Source organism: Aythya marila, assembly GCF_965140915.1.
Source record: "Aythya marila genome assembly, chromosome: 16".
Lineage (NCBI taxonomy): Eukaryota > Metazoa > Chordata > Aves > Anseriformes > Anatidae > Aythya > Aythya marila.
Window position 1 is genome coordinate 8198589 of NC_139057.1, and position 17148 is coordinate 8215736.

A 17148-nucleotide genomic window follows, 5' to 3' on the forward strand; every position below is an offset into this window, starting at 1 on the left:
AGGAGGAAAAGGTAAGTTAACTTTTCAGGATGGAAAACGGTATATGCTGAGAAGAGCAGAACAAATATGAGGTCTGATGGTATTGATTTGAATGGGGATTTTGCGGCTGCCTTTAGAGCGAAAAAATAGCACAAAGAAGATTGGAAATCTTACGTGACTGTGTTCAATTACTTGTAAGAATCAACCATATCAAGTTCTACGTCCAAAGAAAATGTTGTTAGTGGGCATTCTTCAGTACACTTGTATTGTATAACACCTTGTTAGGCTTGCATTTGGTATTTAAAATGCCTGAAATAACCAAGCAACATCTTCTGTGCAATAAGTAGTTCTTGTCTAAGTTTTGCATTTAACTTGTTCCAATTTGTCAATGTGTTTCCCCATAGCAACAGCTTCAATTCCTTTAATATTTTGGGTTTTAAAAAGCCCACAAAACTCTCTTTCTGTCACCGTACCAACTAAAATAGTTATTATCCAAGTGCCGATTACAAACTCCTCCTCTTTCTTCCAGGGTGAGTGTTCCCAGATGTGCTACAATATTTTCATTGTGGAGTCTGTCTGTGTGGCGTGGTTTTCACTGGAGTTCCTGCTAAGATTCATCCAGGCAAAGAGCAAGTTTGCATTTTTGAGAAGACCTCTAACCCTGATAGACATCATAGCCATTCTGCCATATTACATCACTTTGCTAGTAGATACCACTTCAGTGGGCTACAAAAAGCCCAGCTCTGGGAGCATCTACCTGGACAAAGTAGGTCTGGTCCTCCGTATACTCCGTGCCTTGAGGATTCTTTATGTCATGCGGCTGGCCAGGCACTCCCTGGGGCTGCAGACGCTGGGGCTGACCGCTCGCAGGTGCACCCGGGAGTTTGGTCTCCTGCTGCTCTTCCTCTGCGTGGCCATTGCACTGTTTGCACCGCTCCTGTATGTCATCGAGAACGAGATGGCGGACTCGCAGGAGTTTACCAGCATCCCCGCATGCTACTGGTGGGCTGTCATCACCATGACCACGGTAGGCTACGGAGATATGGTTCCCAGGAGCATTCCCGGCCAAGTGGTGGCGCTGAGCAGCATCCTGAGCGGCATCCTCCTCATGGCATTTCCAGTCACTTCCATCTTCCACACGTTTTCACGGTCCTACCTTGAGCTAAAGCAAGAACAGGAAAGAATAATGTACAGGAGAGCACAGTTCTTATTAAAAACAAAGTCTCAGATAAGCAATGCATCACAAGGGAGTGATATTTTATTTCCCAGTCTCTCTTCTGAGACTAGGGACAATGAATGAAATTTAAGTTGCTATTTTTTCTCGTGTCAAGTAATGTTTTGTTGTAACAGATTTCATCTTTTAATTTGCTTTGGAAGCTTTTTACAAAGGTAACCCTCATATTAGAAGGAAGAAAAGGGGCTATTAACCAGGAACTGATGTGGTTTAAGAAGGCTATTATTATGTCGTTTCTTCCCCCTGACCTTCCCAGTATAACGTTTGGGACAGATCTTTCACTGAAATCATACGGTGGGATTTTAGGGATTGAAAGTTCTCTGACAAAAATAGGAACAACATATAATTCTGTACTTGACAGGCTGTTTTGTCATTTGAAATACACATTTTTTCAAACAAATCACAATGTATATAATCATTAAGCAGGCTGCCATTTTTCTTGGTCTTCTTGTATATAAATAATGTAAATACAAGAAAATTAATGGCTAAATTCTCTCCCAGTAAAATGCCTCAGAGCGTGATGGAAATAACCACAGCTGTTTGTCCCATTGTGCTGTTAAAAAAACACTAAGAGTTGTTGTTCACAACACCAACTGTATATTTCTGTGCAAGTCAGCCATAAACGTAACAGGAAAAAAAAAGAAAAAAAAAAAAAAAAGAGAATCAAAGTGTTTGTATCATAACCTCGCTAAAGATGTAAATACTTAGAGCTCACCAGCTTCAAAATTTAAATGAAGTTACAGCATTGATCCTATGTCACCAAATGTAGGATTCCAAGGAACAAAGTCTTTTGAGTTTTGTAGCATTTAACATTATCAAGAGGCGAATAGCTGCAAATCAAATGAAATATGCATGATAAGATGCCAGTCGTTCCCTACCATCTGTTTCCATGTTTTTACTTTACCTCAGATATGAAACAGAATTAAAAGAGGCCTGTTTCCAGGGGACACCCTACCATTACTTGGCAGATCAATATTGCAGCTACCCATTCACATTCTGCATTTGGTTCTTTAAAAGGAGCAGAAAATATATGGTCGTGGGAAGTTGCCAATGATGAAAAAAAGAAAATATCATTTGAGTCATGGAGTGGGGGTACTGACAGCTTTATACTTTACTGTCCTCAATCACGAGGGACCTAAGACTTAATTAACTATAACTTTACCGTTATTACAGACATCACAGTACCAGAGAAAATTTTAAATAGGCTATGAAAAGGCAATTAGGTCCTAAAGCACAGGTGTATTATTCATCCACATATGTCTTGGTCCAAGTTCCCCTGCTGAAGCCAGTGGGAGTACACGGGTCAGCAAGGTGCTGGGCTTTGGCACCTCTTTCTCTGGAGATTACCGACAGACCTCCCTTTTATTTTAGAGGGAACGAGACTGGTTCACATAACTCAGGAGACAAACTCCAGGCCTTTAAAAAAAATGAGTGAAATCCAATTGCTTGACTTCATGTGTGCTCAGAGGTAAAGAAAAGATAAATGTATGAATTCCACTTTTTTTTTTCCTCACTAACTGTTAAGAGCTAAGGAGAGATTTGGAAGTTCCTCAGCCTGTGCTATTTGGTCAAGTCCATGTTACACTGGTTTTCTTTTCAAATGTCTTTAAAAAACAATTTGAAGGTGTTTTGGTATGCTTATTTTTAAGGAATAGTTACAAAATTTGCAAAAATGCACTCTACAAATAATTAGGGATCTAAGACTCTTCAGCCTGTCATAGGTAAACGTGCCTACGGAGCTTTACTGCAGCGCTAAAAGACCCAGACTAAACTCTTGGCAATTAATTACGTGCCAGAGCTAGGACTAAAACCAGCTTTTCACTCTTGTTCTTCGGCTCTAATTAGAGTTGGACAAAAAACGGGAACATTATGACGAAAAAAGGAACACATTTTCCATCCAAAATACTCTTAATTTCAAAAATGTTTGATCATCTGTAGAATTGGCTTCAACACAAGTGCTATACATCCTTCTACCTTCGTGTCAGCAGTCATAAAAAGAGCCAGTAATTAGATTAGTCCTGTGAGCAACAGTTGCTTATCTAAGGATGTTTTTGACAGGCTGAGCCAGAAATAAGAAGCTGTAAGTGAATATAAGGAGAAATCAAGACTTACCAAATAAAACCTAAGCTTATTTCCTTTTTTTTTTTTTTTTCCCCTAGCTAATAAATGCTGAAGATCTGTCCATTTTCTCAGTGCCTTTACTTTGAGTTAATCCTCATTAATTTCATGTATCACTTTATGCCAGAATTATAGCTTGATTCTGAAGTCCTTGTCCAGAAAAAAATAAAAATAAATCACCCTGAATTTGGGTGTTGGTTGAGCAAACCTGTGAAAGCATCTTGCCTGTTGGGAGTTCTGCCTGAGCCAGGAACAAAGAAGCCTTCCAGGATGCACCCCTGTGTAATTCTGAGCTTGGCAACACATCTCTTGTAAGCATACCAACATGTTTCACTGTGAATCACTCTAACAAACTTGCTTATGTTTTACACAAGGTAACGCATACTGTAGTCCTTATGCTAAATAAAGCCAGTTATACGTCTTCAGAGCACAACGTTAATACGAAACCCACATGCTGCGTTCCAGCTTCTGCTGTGAAGGCTGAACGTTTAACACGATTATGCCTCTTTACAGTACATTATCTGGAATTTTAGTCAAATTCATGAAAATTATGCATTGATTCAAAAGCTGGCTGTTTCCAGTGACACAGCTGACAGCTACCAAGTCACCTATCACTCCTTTTTTGCATTTTAACAGTATGTGAAGTCAACAAGAAAGTCCCAATAAAAACACTTTGTGCTTTCCTGAAGTCAAAAGAATTGTTTGAATTGCCACCGATAAAGAGTGGTGCTTGTCTCCACTGGAGATAGGCTCGCATTGCTATTTATATTAACCTGGCTATACTGCAGAAATACTACAGTGTGAATTCAAACAGCAGCAGCTGTATTCATTTTGGTTAATAAAGTGTTAGGTTCTCCTTTCACTTCCACGTGCTTCTTAAGGTATAGAGAGACTCAGGCATGCTACAGGCAGGCACGACAACCTGGGGTCATGAGGAGTGAGCAGCAGCTGAGGGAGAGTTTGGGCTGTAAGTATCACTAGCTGAAGCATGCTGGTTGTAAAAAAAAAGCACTTATTAGGAAATAAAATTCTCTCAGTATAGAATAACCTAGGTACCAGTTCAGCAGTTTGAATAGGGAAAATTTTCTTGCATGTTGTCCCAAGAGTCACAATCAGTTACTGACCTGTTAATTGGGACATAACTCAAAAACAATTTTAACCATTTAATCAAAGAAACTAACAGGTTCCAGAAAAGAACTGGAAGGATGTGTGGAGATTGAGGATGAGAAAAATCCCTAATAAAACCAGAACTTCCACGTAAAGGTGTTGTATTAAATTACTTTCTCCATAATCTTTCCCTTCTTCATCTGCATGTCCTCAAAAAACAGTAACAAATGGGATAAAATCATTGCTCCTTTGTTTTTCCCATTAAGTCAGTACTTCAGATTTTCATAGTCAGAGGTTTTCGTAGTGTTACCGAACAGTCAGAGGCTTTAGCAAGTCCAATTAAGCAATACCAACAATTATGCAGAACTGAATCATGAATTTGCACATCATCAGCTCCACGTCTGGGAAGGAAAGCTGGCATGCTCCCTACATTCATGACTTGTGTGGGTAGAATTTAACTGGGTATTCAGGCTGATGCAAAAGCAAAGAAGTTTTGCTGTAGAAGGTTCTCATTTCTACTGCTATAGCTCTGTGGTCTTATTAAACCAAAGTTTCATAGGAGTGGCTCTGAACAAAAGCTTTCTGCTCAGTCTTCCCCCTTCAGGCTACACACTGAGGCTCAAGAGTCAAAATTCGCGCTGGGCACTTACCAAAGCACCTGAGGGGCAGCCTAGTTGCCGGAGATCTGACTCACCCCTGGCAGTGTGTAGTCTTCCCCATTCTTTATCTTTTAAATAAAGGTTGCCTAGAATGAACCAGATCCCTAGTTCAGGTGTCTCATTAAAAACCCAGTGTTAGGTCAGATGAATTGGAGCCTTAATCCTGAATTGCACAGACCCACCCATATCTTCCAGCACTAACTCCATGTTATTTGTCCTTTCCATGTCTCATTCACTACCTGTGGGGACCAAGAAATAGGAAGCAGCACCCAGAATCCTGGGCCAGAGAGGTCAGCTTGGCCTTGGCCAGGATCAGTGTGAAACAATGGCAGTGACAAACACGGTTCTTGGCAGCTCGTGCCTGACTGAAATAGTTCTGTTCCCCTCAATTACTGATTTGAGTTTTCTTTTGGCTTAGTTAAGAAACAAGACTAGTAAATTAAAACAAGAGGAAAAGAACGTACTTTAACAAAGCTGTAAAAGTTCACATCCCTCTCTCAGGTTTGTGACAGGCTGAAAACTGGAGTGGATGCTTCCAAACCTACAGATTTAATTGACTCTGTTTAAGCAGAAATTAGAAGTAAAAGTGACAGATGTGACTTTGAAGACTGGGCCATCAATCTCTGCTCATGCATCAGTCAGTGCTACAATGGTTCACGGCCTAGTTCTTTCCAGGTTAATAGTTCTGTTGGCTCCCTTGTGTGAGATTTAACAGGAATTTACTATCTATTTATCCAGAAGACGATATGGGTACTAAAAATACAGAAAAAAAAATGCCCGAAGTACAATGTCTTCTGAAATGGTGGATCTGTGGTATCCCATTGGCCATCTCGAGAACACAGGGAGTGCAACCTACAGGAACTAGGCAGAACTGAAGGCCTGAGCTAGAGGTCACGACTGGATGAATGGCACCCCCAGCCACAAAAATGCCTTCAGAAGTTCTATTGCTAACACAGAAAATGCTTAACACTAGATTTACCCATTCATTTATCACTACCTGTGTGGCATTTCATAATCCCATTTCAGCACTGGTAATGATCTCAGTGTTCCTAACATAGTAATGACCACATAAAAAGGACAGGGAAGCACAGAAGACTGGTTTAGATCCAAAACTTCCACCTCACCGCAGACTTCAGCTTTGTGCATGTTCTGTCTCGTCTTGTAACATTAGAGTGTAAGTCCTTCGGACAGTATTCCTTGTTTGGCATCAGCCAGTCACTGTATAGGACTATGTAAAGTCACACACCACAAATTAAGATAAATTGGTATACCACAAATAAAGTCAAGAAGAATATTGCCTGCACTGCATTGCCAAACTGAAAACGTTCCGAGTTTGGCCTATTAATTATTAACAATAAAATCAGAACTTCCTCCCTTTTTGCTTGTTGTTTTTCTTTGTCATTTTCCAGCATCTCGTGTCTTCTGAAACACTCCTTAGAATTCACTAAAGATACCAGGAGTGCTATTAGCCCTGCCAAAAGCAGGTTGAAGAAGCTGCACGACCGTAGCATCAGGGGACGTTTCTGCCCTGTCCAAGAGAGTTTTACTTTCTCTTTGCCTGTGGGAACTAATCCAGAAGCAAATGTCACTTGAACAGAAATAAAGTTCTGCCATAGCTGGAAACACAGTAGGCCAATTAGGGTAATTAGAGCGTATTTGCTACACTTTATAAATATTCATTCATTATCCCTGTAGCCCTTGTGACGAGCTGAACAGCCTTGTGCAACACTGGAGTCAGCTAGGGCACATAAACACATGTAATGCTGTCAAGATGAGGTTTCAGCTTCTCCTTTATCAGGTATCCTATTTAATGACTGCAGTTTTGTAGCCATACTTAATTATATTCATATTTTTTTCCCTACATTCATTGTGGGTCCAGAAAAACAGGGCTTTAAACGACAATAATTAGCTTGCTCAAATGACTGACCCGGAATACAAGCAGTTCCCAGCCCTCAGCTGGAGATTAGAAACCCAAGGCTGCTTGTTTCCAAAGCTAGACAGACAATTTTACAGCTCTCAATCATTCAAGTTAAGTGGTCAGTGAGTATAGTAATGTTTATTTTTCTGCTCAGCATAACACTGTAATTTAAACGGGTGCCTATCACAAGAACAAAGTTGTGTGGGCTAGCATGAGCTCCTGTACGTAATTATATAGAGGGGTAAAGTTTTGACACACAATTACTGAACAATACATTGAAGTGATGCTGCTCATTTTCATTAGTGAAACACTTCATGTCATGAACAAACTGAGTAATAGCATTGAGAGCTTTTCTGTCAGTAGCAGTTCTCAGGCCAAGCAAGGAAAAGACGACTCAGTATCACTCAGAAATAGAAGCACATCTTGGGAAATCAAGCAGATCAGATCCAACACTGTGGAATTGCAGGTGTCTTTAATTATTGAGAGGAATGCTTCAGGGGACAACCTGAGTGGGGAAAATTAAGACTGCAGAGTATCATGTGGCACAATAATTGGGTGAAGTTATCTTTTAGTTAGGTGAAAGCAGAGAGCACAAATTCAATACGGGTATCACAGGATGAAAACAAACATGATTTGACGGGATCAGAAAAGCAGCACCAGCAACAATAGTTGGCGTCCCAACACACAGGCTTCTGTATGCCCTAAAATTCATTAATAAAGTATTCTTCTCGGTGTGACATGCATAGATCTGTGGATTATTTCCCACTGACTCCTTGCTCTTCCTACTGACAGCAGCAACTCTGGCCCACAGCTAAAGTACTTCAAGAGCTTGCACAAGACCATGATGCATATTTAATTTTTTGCATATGACTGATATGCAAAGTCGAAGTTTTCCCTGTAACCCAAAATTTATCATTACTAACTGTCTTTGAATAAAACTGTATTTCTAACTATAAAAGTTTTAGTATCAAAATGCATCCACAAAGGAAGGAACGGTCAATTCTGCTAGACCACATTGGTCAATTCTGAAGAAGAGTCAAGTTAATGATAAACAGTGTGAATCCTACCTGTGCGTCAGTGCTTGGTTAAGATAAGGGGTTTTCATCACTGCAGACCGCAGAATGTGCCCAATTCAAGGATCTTACATTGCCATCTACGGGCTGCTCCTGGCAGTTCACTTCTAATTCCCAGGAACCCTGTCCTAAAAGCACCAGTTCCTACCGGTCATCGTTAAAAAGATGTATAAAAAAATAAGAAATTGCTTTTAAAACATAGAGTCAAATATTCAGTTCCTTCCTTAGCTTGCTTTCTGAATACATGGACTCTCATTCGCCAGAGAGTCCTGTTAGATCAGAGAGCTGTTAGATCTGCAAGCAAACAGGGGCACCTATAGCAAGGCAGGATCTCTCACTGCAACGGAGAGATTCATTTCTCTCCCTGACAGCAAGAACTTGAGTCTAATCTTAACTCTAAAACGCTTTAAATTTGAATAATGTTATTTGTAGGGTTCAGGTTCTAAACTAAACGGGAGCCAAGCCAGGACTATTCGCTTCCCTACTGTCTAGGGTTTAAAAAAAAAAAAAAACGGATTTCCAAAAGCACACCAGAAGGCTTAAGGCAGGCAGGGACAGTGCTGGAGGTTCTCGCATGTCAGATACAGCGGTCCCACGTTATCCCGCTGTGACAGACGGGTTTTTAGCAGTATGGAGGCACGCAGGTTCAGTGCACTGTTCATCAGTTGCAAGTAGACTAATCTACGCCTCTGCACAGAGCTTCTGCACATGATTTTGGCTCTGAACTTGTATGAGTAGAACTACTTATCGTTTAAGTAGCTTTGTCACCCCCTTTACTTCTGTACCCCCTGAGTTCGCTGTAGAGAGAAAGCACAGGTAAAGATAAAAAGGAGGACTCAAAGAAAAGTAACATGCAACCTCCACAAATAACAATTCTCCTGTATCGTAATTGCTTACAGCACAGCTCACCTTTGCCTCACCTTCCCTCTGGAAGCACCCTGCAGGCATCACAGCAGCAGCAAATCACACTGAGAGCCATAAGAGAGGACAAGGTGCCCAGGTGCGTGGAAGTCTGTTGGTGTTGAGGGCAACACCTGAACAAGACCCACTGCAATAGCAGCACAGATGTGCTGGGAGAAAGGCTGTCAGCCTCTTCCCAACATTGATTTGTTGGTAGGTAAAGGAAAACTGAAAGCAGTCATGTCACACGGGCAAGTCTAGAACACCATCTCCAGCCAGAAAGCACCAGTTCCTCCAGCAGTGTGAGGTGTAGCCTCTCAGGTAGAGAATTTCCATGATCCAAAAGCTTCAGTCTTCGCTTGGAAGAGTATCAGGCACAGACACAACCCTGCTCTAAAGCAGAGGCCTGCCCAGCCATGAGGTCAGTGATATTAATCACAGCTGTGAGTATTACCTGAAATTAATAATGGGAAGGCTAAAAGGAAGTTGTTTCAGAGACTCTGCAATCTTGCAACATGCCAGGAAAAGTCACAAAACTTCTCCCTTTTGTTCAAGTTCATCTGTCTCTGCCATACACAGCACTCAGCAGCAGCAGGCAGTTAGAAAGGAGTCTCCCCCAATGTCTGTACTCTGAGTCCCTGCAAAAATATAAAGTCTTCAATTCTTAGTAATTTTCACATTGTACTAGAATGGCTTTTTTTTTTCCTTATAAGTATTGTACATCAATGCTGTCACTATTTTTAACCACAGTACAGAGGAAAAGGAAATAAAAAAAGGAAACATGATAAAAATCTACAAAATGATCAGTGATTTAAAAGACTGACAGGATAAGAACATGAAATGTGAGCTTATCACTGTGAAAACTGAAGAACTGATCAAGGTAACTGTATCCAAGAAATAATTATAAGAAATCATCTCATAATGGTGCTTCGAATGGACTGAAATATGGCATTCAAGATATTTTAATAGAGAAGGAGCTTAACGCTAATCAAGGCAGGTGATGAAAAGGCCATAACTCAGAGCTTTGTGCAGAAGGCAAAGGAGAAAAAATAAATTATTGTTTAAAAAGCAAAGCATCAATATTCAGGTATTCTCTGGATCAGTGGAGGGAGTGATTCAAAGGCAAGCACTGCGGTTCTGAGTGCTGAGGAAGCTGCTGGTGCTCTCATTCGAGGGGCAGCAAAATACAGACATCTAACAAACAAATCCTATTTTATCAAAAGGGCTTTACACCTACAAGGGCTTTATCAAGTTTTAACTATTGTTGCACCTGTTACTACCCACAGGTACAGCAATAAAATAGAAACTGAGAGCAGAGGTTCACAAGTGTGTTTGAAATGGATAACAGGCATATCCTGGAAAGGATTTCTATACATTCCACCCAAAACTTACGGTCCTGTCACACAGTATCTGGAACACACCTGTGCTCCATGTGTGCACACCCCTTTGTGTACATACATGTACATACAGGTCTGTCTTGTGAAATTTCAGACCCTTGTAAGGTCAGAAATCTGTTTCACGATGGTAGAACTTCCTTTCGCTATTCACGAGCAGGTGAACGCCCGTCTGTACCAGAAACTTCATTTCCCAGCCGAACGCACAAGCGGAGCCATTTTCAGTTTGGACAGAACCTTTCCTTGCGAGCCGGGATTCAGTCTCCTAGCAACAGCACGAACACCTTGCGAGCGAGTCTGCAGCTTACGTGCATGGGAGGGCCTCCACTGGGCAGCCACAAGACCATTGGCGGCAGGTTTCTTCCTGCAGGGGCTGATGATGAAGGCTCCCGTCAGCAAAACTCAGAGCTGACGTACGTGTCTGGGCCCACCAAAGGCCCGCTGCCCCGCTGTCTGAGCACCCCATCCACACCCATCTCCTTTTTTCTCCTCTAGCTACAAGGGCCAGTGAGAAGCACTTACCTGAAGGATAAAGAGCAGGCATGTTGCACTCTTTGAGGGATCAAGCCCAAGTTGTTCTCATTTCTTGAATCGGAGCACCGGAGCTCTGGCTGTCTGAGGCCTATTCCGTGGGGTTCAAATCGCGCTGTCCCCAAGGAAGGCAGCCCTTGTCCCACCTGCCAGGACTGCAGCTGAATCCCCGGGCATCCCTTCGTGGCCGGGATGCCCCCGCCCCAGCAGGCCTTTCCCCCCTCATCTGGCTGCAGCTGTAGCCTGACTGCAGCTTCCCCTGGATGCTGTCATCTTCAGAAGGCCTGATACAGAACAGGAATATTTCTGGCTGGGAAACTTGTGTTGCAATAGACCAGGCTAAATTTATAGCAATTTCCTTTTCTGATAGCTTCGCGGCAGGTGTCATTTTGGATGGAAGCTATTTTTTGTTCTTCACTACAATTTTTACCGCCAGCATGAAATGGAAGAATTGCAACGACTTCACAACAAAAAGAAGCAAATTAGGTCAGAGCAGCACCGTCACAAATATATTTCAGTGGGCTTTTACAGTCCGCTGAATCAACCAGATGAAATATATTCTGAAGACAAGATTAAATGAATCGATCCAATGATAAAAGACTAGAAAATAGGCAAACAGAAGCCACTTTCCTTTCCTAAATAGACCAGAACATAACAGTTGCTGTGCTGCTGCTGTATTGCTCAAGCTTCTGGCTGCATAACAAAGGTTAGACCATATTTACACTGCAAGTGGGCAAACACGTGGCATTGTGTCCAGCTGAGGAGATGCAGTATCCCATTGTTTGTCCAAGTCACAAAACCTATGGATTTTAGATCTCAGAACTGTTCCAGAACAAAATGCTCCCTTGGGATCTGATCACTAGAGGAAGATTTAAACACATCACACAGACACAACAGGGAGCTGGGGCAGAGTGATTTGCTCAGGTGTACAGCCAAAACTTCACAGAAACTTTGGATTTCTTCTTGGTCTTTTACATTACTCACAAACTCATCGCTCCTTTGGACAACTCAGCTATTCAAGGAGAAAGCTCTGGGAAATTTTTGCATCTCCTTCCCAACCATGGGTTGTAACCCCACACTGTTTCTTTCCCTGTGCTGTATTTATTTTCCCCACAAAGGTCCTGAAGCTGTGGTATACGGTAAGCAGAGGAGCTGGTACGTTTAAGCAGGGGTAACAGCAACCACAGCAGGTATTAACCACAAACCAGTCTGTGTGTGTGTTTTCCTGTGGTTTACGTTGATGTTTGCTAACTGCTCTAAACTTTGCTACCCTCACACGTTAATATTTTACTCTTCTGTTAGTCTGTAGGATGACATGTATGACGCTATCATGCCCACTAGAAATTCAAAGAACCAGTACTTCCTCTGAGGAGCACCAGTTAGTCTCCAGCCACGGTTATTGCTACTTTTCATTTTTGCCTCTCTTTCTTCATTTCCCAGCTACTCTCCTTAACAAAGTAGCTTCTTTTTATTCAAACCTGTCATTTGAAAACTACTCAACTATTTCTGGCAGATGTCTTATAATCAAACCAAGCAACCCAGTTTGTTTTTATCAAGCTTCTTGTATCACTACAGGCTCCCCCTTTTTTGTTCAGTGTGGGTCCGAGTTTTGGAGTAACCTCAGTGCGAGCAGTGACCAATCCTTCCTCCCAGCAAGGCAGGGTGCTGCAGGAGAAGGAGAACTCATAGCAGCATTAGCAAGATGATCTTCCTCTTTATTTCCATCTAACACTTTGGCAGCATTTGTGAGACTTCTCACACAACAATTATCTTTATAAGCAACCTCTGCAAACGTGGATCTGTTGGTTATGTTTTGGTTTCAGCAGTGAAGTCGCACACAGCTCCACTGCTCTGAGGGCTTGCCACAACGCAGAGCATGCAGCTGGTGCACTTTAGTTTGCAGTCACTGAAATGGATCCACGCTTCTGATGCCTGTGAGACAGGTAACATCCAGCACATTCACTGTGGAGAAATCACCTGCTAATAGGCAGCAAAACTTCATATTGCTGAACAAGTAACTGCAAACAAACTCCCCAGATTTAGCCTGTTTGCCCCAGCAGTGAATCTCAACTATGTAATACGCTGTTCCTGTTTAAGCCTCTCCTGTTTTTCACCAAAAGACTTCAGAAAACCGCAGGCAAATTGCAGATTACTTTGGACCAGTAATCAAAAGATGAGCTCTTCTCATTATCAGCGCTTTCAAGAAACCACTGCCTACAGCAAAACCAAGTGAAGTTGAGGAATTTCCTTTTTAAGCTTTGTTTCAGCATATTTGTTTTACTAACCAGCAACACTATTTAAGATCTTTGTCTCTACATGACAGCTGCAAGCTGTAAGGCGTTTTACAAAGTAATTGTTCTTTCTGAACCATACAAAAAAGGGTTTGTAAATGAAAAGATGACATTACATTATTCCTCTTTAGTTTCCTCCCTCAGATAGGAGCACTCCACAGATGATCTCAGATAAACATGACCTGTGTAGGTCAATCCATTTGCCTTCTCCCACATGAAACAGCTGCCACCTTTTATTAGTATTAGGTGATCACACGGGAATAAAAGGCAGAAGCTTTCAGTGTCATAGAAAAAGGAATGCAGGGGCTGAACGCACTCTTACTCCAGAAGAAAAAGCAAATCCTTGTTATATTCTGATCCACAGCTCTTCCAAGATAATTTTTCCACTGACATGAGCAGGCACTAATGGGGGAGCTTCAGCTGAAAATCTTGCAAAACCAGTAATCCAACACCCAGGAACTTCAGCAGTCTTGCAATGCAGACTTTGGAACAATGTCATTAGGACTACACTTTCTATACATGAATCTGGTTAGCATAAACATTAACAGTGAACCAGGAGTAAATGTAGGAATGATTAGTGATTACAAAGGTGTAAATTAGTGACAGCTATTAGTTATCTTGCTGTATTTTAAAATTATGTCTGACATCAAAAATGTGAGTAGCTTTAAATTGTTAGCTTTGTGTTTAAAAATCTGACGTCTAACTCTTTATAAACTTTAGTCTACATGAACAAAAATATTTTCAAGAGTTGCTAAAAAGTCACAGATAATAATGCCTACTAAAAGCCTAATTATCCTTTGGAGAAATTAGTTGTTGCTGGTGTGTGTGTGGGGGGGGGGTCTTAACAGTGGATTCTTTTTCCCCTAAAGTGGTCTTGCTGCATTTTGTTCAAATATACTGGAACATGTGCACTTTTTTCCCCAGTCACTTTAAAGATCATCTTCTGATGTCTTACAAGCCACTACTCTTTTACAGACCACCAGCTGAGAACACTGCCCTGGACTACACACACGTTGGCTGAACCCAGCTGGCAATTTTAACAAAACACCCCAGTACCCACTGTTCTCCTCTCTTTTTTTTTTTTCTTTTTAATTCTGCTTCATGCTGTTAAGTCAGATGTATGCATAGACTAAGCAACACGAATAAAGTTCACGCTGACACTGTCATGACTCAACTCCTTCTAAAATACAGTGATAAGCAAGCCTTTAATCTCTAGTGCTAGAATGACTCAGTTTCATGAACAACTCACCTAATTAACCAGGACATGATTTAAGTAATGTCATCTGTAATAGTGTGATGGTCTACTGTAGGAAATACCAAATGCATCATTTTTCATTTCTGTTTTCAAACCAGCATCTTGATTTCAATGAAAATTACAATTATTTGAACTGATGCACGTGCCACAACCTCACAAGATATCTTCTGATTTGTATCGAGGGACCAGGTGGTCTGGCAGGTTCCACACTGCTAGCATCATGCAGATGTTTAATCAGATTTAAAGGATTGTAAGCTTGAAAGATATCCCACATGTGAAGTTGAAGATTATAAAGCGAAAAACTTTTCAAAGTATTAAAATAAATCCTGAATTACAAGATGTTTATTGTTATAGAAGCTTTAAACAGATGTGTTTGTTTTGATCCCCTTGTTCCATCACTTTTGTTACAGCATTTTTAGAGCTACAAGGGGCAGAGCCAGCTGGTGATTTGCGATCTGAAGTTTCTGCAGAGGATGTGGGTTTGCTGTCAGTACGTTCACGTACGTTTGTACTGAACACACCTGTAGGCTTTTTTCTTTTTATTTTAGCTTCTAAACACTGAAGACAGCCAGAACAAATACATATTCCCACAGCAGTATGCAGGACACTGAGGCTCACAACCCAGTTTTATTACCACAGGAGTGTTTCTGAGCTCCAGGCACAGACACATCAGGTGGTCTTGTTCTGATGCATTGGGTCTGCAAGTTCAGTTCTTGTTTTCCAAAGAAATTCATTGGTCTTTTTTCAAAAGAAATGTATAACTTTGTATTGCTACAAATGCACCTCAGCTCTTGCTACAGTTGAATTGCATCTTTACAGACCAGGGAATGACTTGGTTTATTAACTTGCAGTGCCACCTAGCAAACACCCTTAAAAATTTTTTTGTGATATAATCTTTTTTACAAATGACAGCTTAGGGCTTTCATATTAAAAAAGAGAAAAAGATAAACTCATGCTTGCAGTATTTCAAGCACCGAGTGCATAGTTTTGTTTTGAACAGTTAAATTCCAGCTCAAAATTATGCTTGCAAATAGCATAAGAACATGCCAGGTGTTCACACACCTAAAATTCCAGTACATGAACTCAGAGAACTTGGTTCAGACATAGTCCCTTAGAGATTTGTCTAATAATATTATTAGTTTTATTTTTATTTATACAATTCAGTTTTAGATCAGCACTGAATTTGTTGGAGTTTTGAGATGAGAAGCTACTGCCACCAAAATAAGGCTTTTAGCTTATCAAGACACATCAATGCCTCGTATGAAATTCTTCTTAGACTTCCCTGAAAGCTACACCAGCTTGATTTACTCTGCTTTAAAATAACAACCATGTCCCAGGACAAAACAAGTTTAGGTACTTAAGTCTGTGCCAGAACCATAAAGCTCTCCCACAGACCCACGTGGGGATTCAAATGCAGCAATTCCGAACAAACGCTACAACCACTTTGTTATCCTAAATATCCAACAGGAAGCTGTTTCCTGTTCAATTCCTGTGCCAAACTGTACTAAGCCACTTTGAAATAAAAGAGGGTATGAACAAGCAAGCTAAAAGCAGCCTCAAAACATCAAGACTGAGGGCCAGAGAAAAAAAACTCTGCAGCCTAACCTTACCCCTCCTGGTAAGGCATCTTCGACCAGCTACACTGTAAGCTCCCTGAATAAAGCCGCTTGTCTTATTCACAACGTCTGTATGCATCAGTATTTAGGCAGTACTCTGGCAGCAATACAAAATGATAGTTTTATTGCTGCCCTTAGAATTTCTAAACAGAGTTTTGCTATGATACCTCCTGGTGGAAGGAGAAGCTGCTACATGTTTGACAGAGTTCAAGAAACGAAGCAAGTCAGGTAAGTTTGGGTAAGATTGGATATTAGAGCCTCACTTGCCACCACACTAAGTACAGAAAAAAGAAAACAGGTCATGCATTTCAAGCCTCTTATCAGAATGCAGATTTTGTAACTGAACCAAGCCTCCACACCCTGCCTTGAGAGGTTACAACTCTCACACACCACAAAGCACTATGCATACTTTCACTCATGGCCTTAAACACTTTCCTTGTCCTCTAAGTTGCAGAGATATGACTCTGTATTTATAAATTCGTCATTTTCCTTCAGGAGAGATTCTTAGTGCTAGAACCCATGGCATACCACAGTAAAGTAGGTAGTGTGGGTGTTTTCCACCTTATTTTATTAAATCAGTAGTATTTTTTTTCGCTCTTGTATAATACAAAGTCATGGCAAGTGCTGTTTTCCTCCTTCAAAATTTAAGGAAACCCACTTCATTAATAAGATAATTACTACGGTGTAACTTCACTTTTGCTGTATAAGCTGAAGAAAACACTTGTTGCCAGCCCACAGATGAGCATGGCTGGCTTCTGAAGTTCTTAACAGGTATGTAAGACAACAAAATACCTTCAATACACCTGAAACTCCCTAGTCACAGACTAACCTTCATGGTATTTAATATTTAAATTACACATAAAACGGTTTTACTCAAATACATCACTTACTCAATTTCTTCAGACTGTGGGCACTGTCATCAAAATTACCCAAATCCAGAAAAACTAGGCTTGTAAAACTCAGGTCATGAAAGGAATTAAGTGGTTGATTATACAGGAACTACACATAAACCACACTTGGTGGTCACCTTCAAGCATATCTTCAAAGACCCTTCGGCTTTGGCTGTCCTACCT

General features: G+C 41.0%; 1 protein-coding gene across 1 annotated transcript in view; it reads left to right on the forward strand.

The window, feature by feature from the left end:
* Window positions 1–1385, forward strand: part of KCNG1 (potassium voltage-gated channel modifier subfamily G member 1) — a gene marked incomplete at its 5' end in the record, with an annotated part of 2311 nt that extends 926 nt beyond the window's left edge. The window contains one exon of the mRNA XM_082773010.1: window positions 509–1385. Coding sequence (XP_082629136.1) covers window positions 509–1279 — 771 coding nt within the window. The 3' untranslated portion in view covers window positions 1280–1385. The remainder of the gene's footprint in view (window positions 1–508) is intronic.
* Between the last annotated feature and the right edge of the window lie 15763 nt (window positions 1386–17148).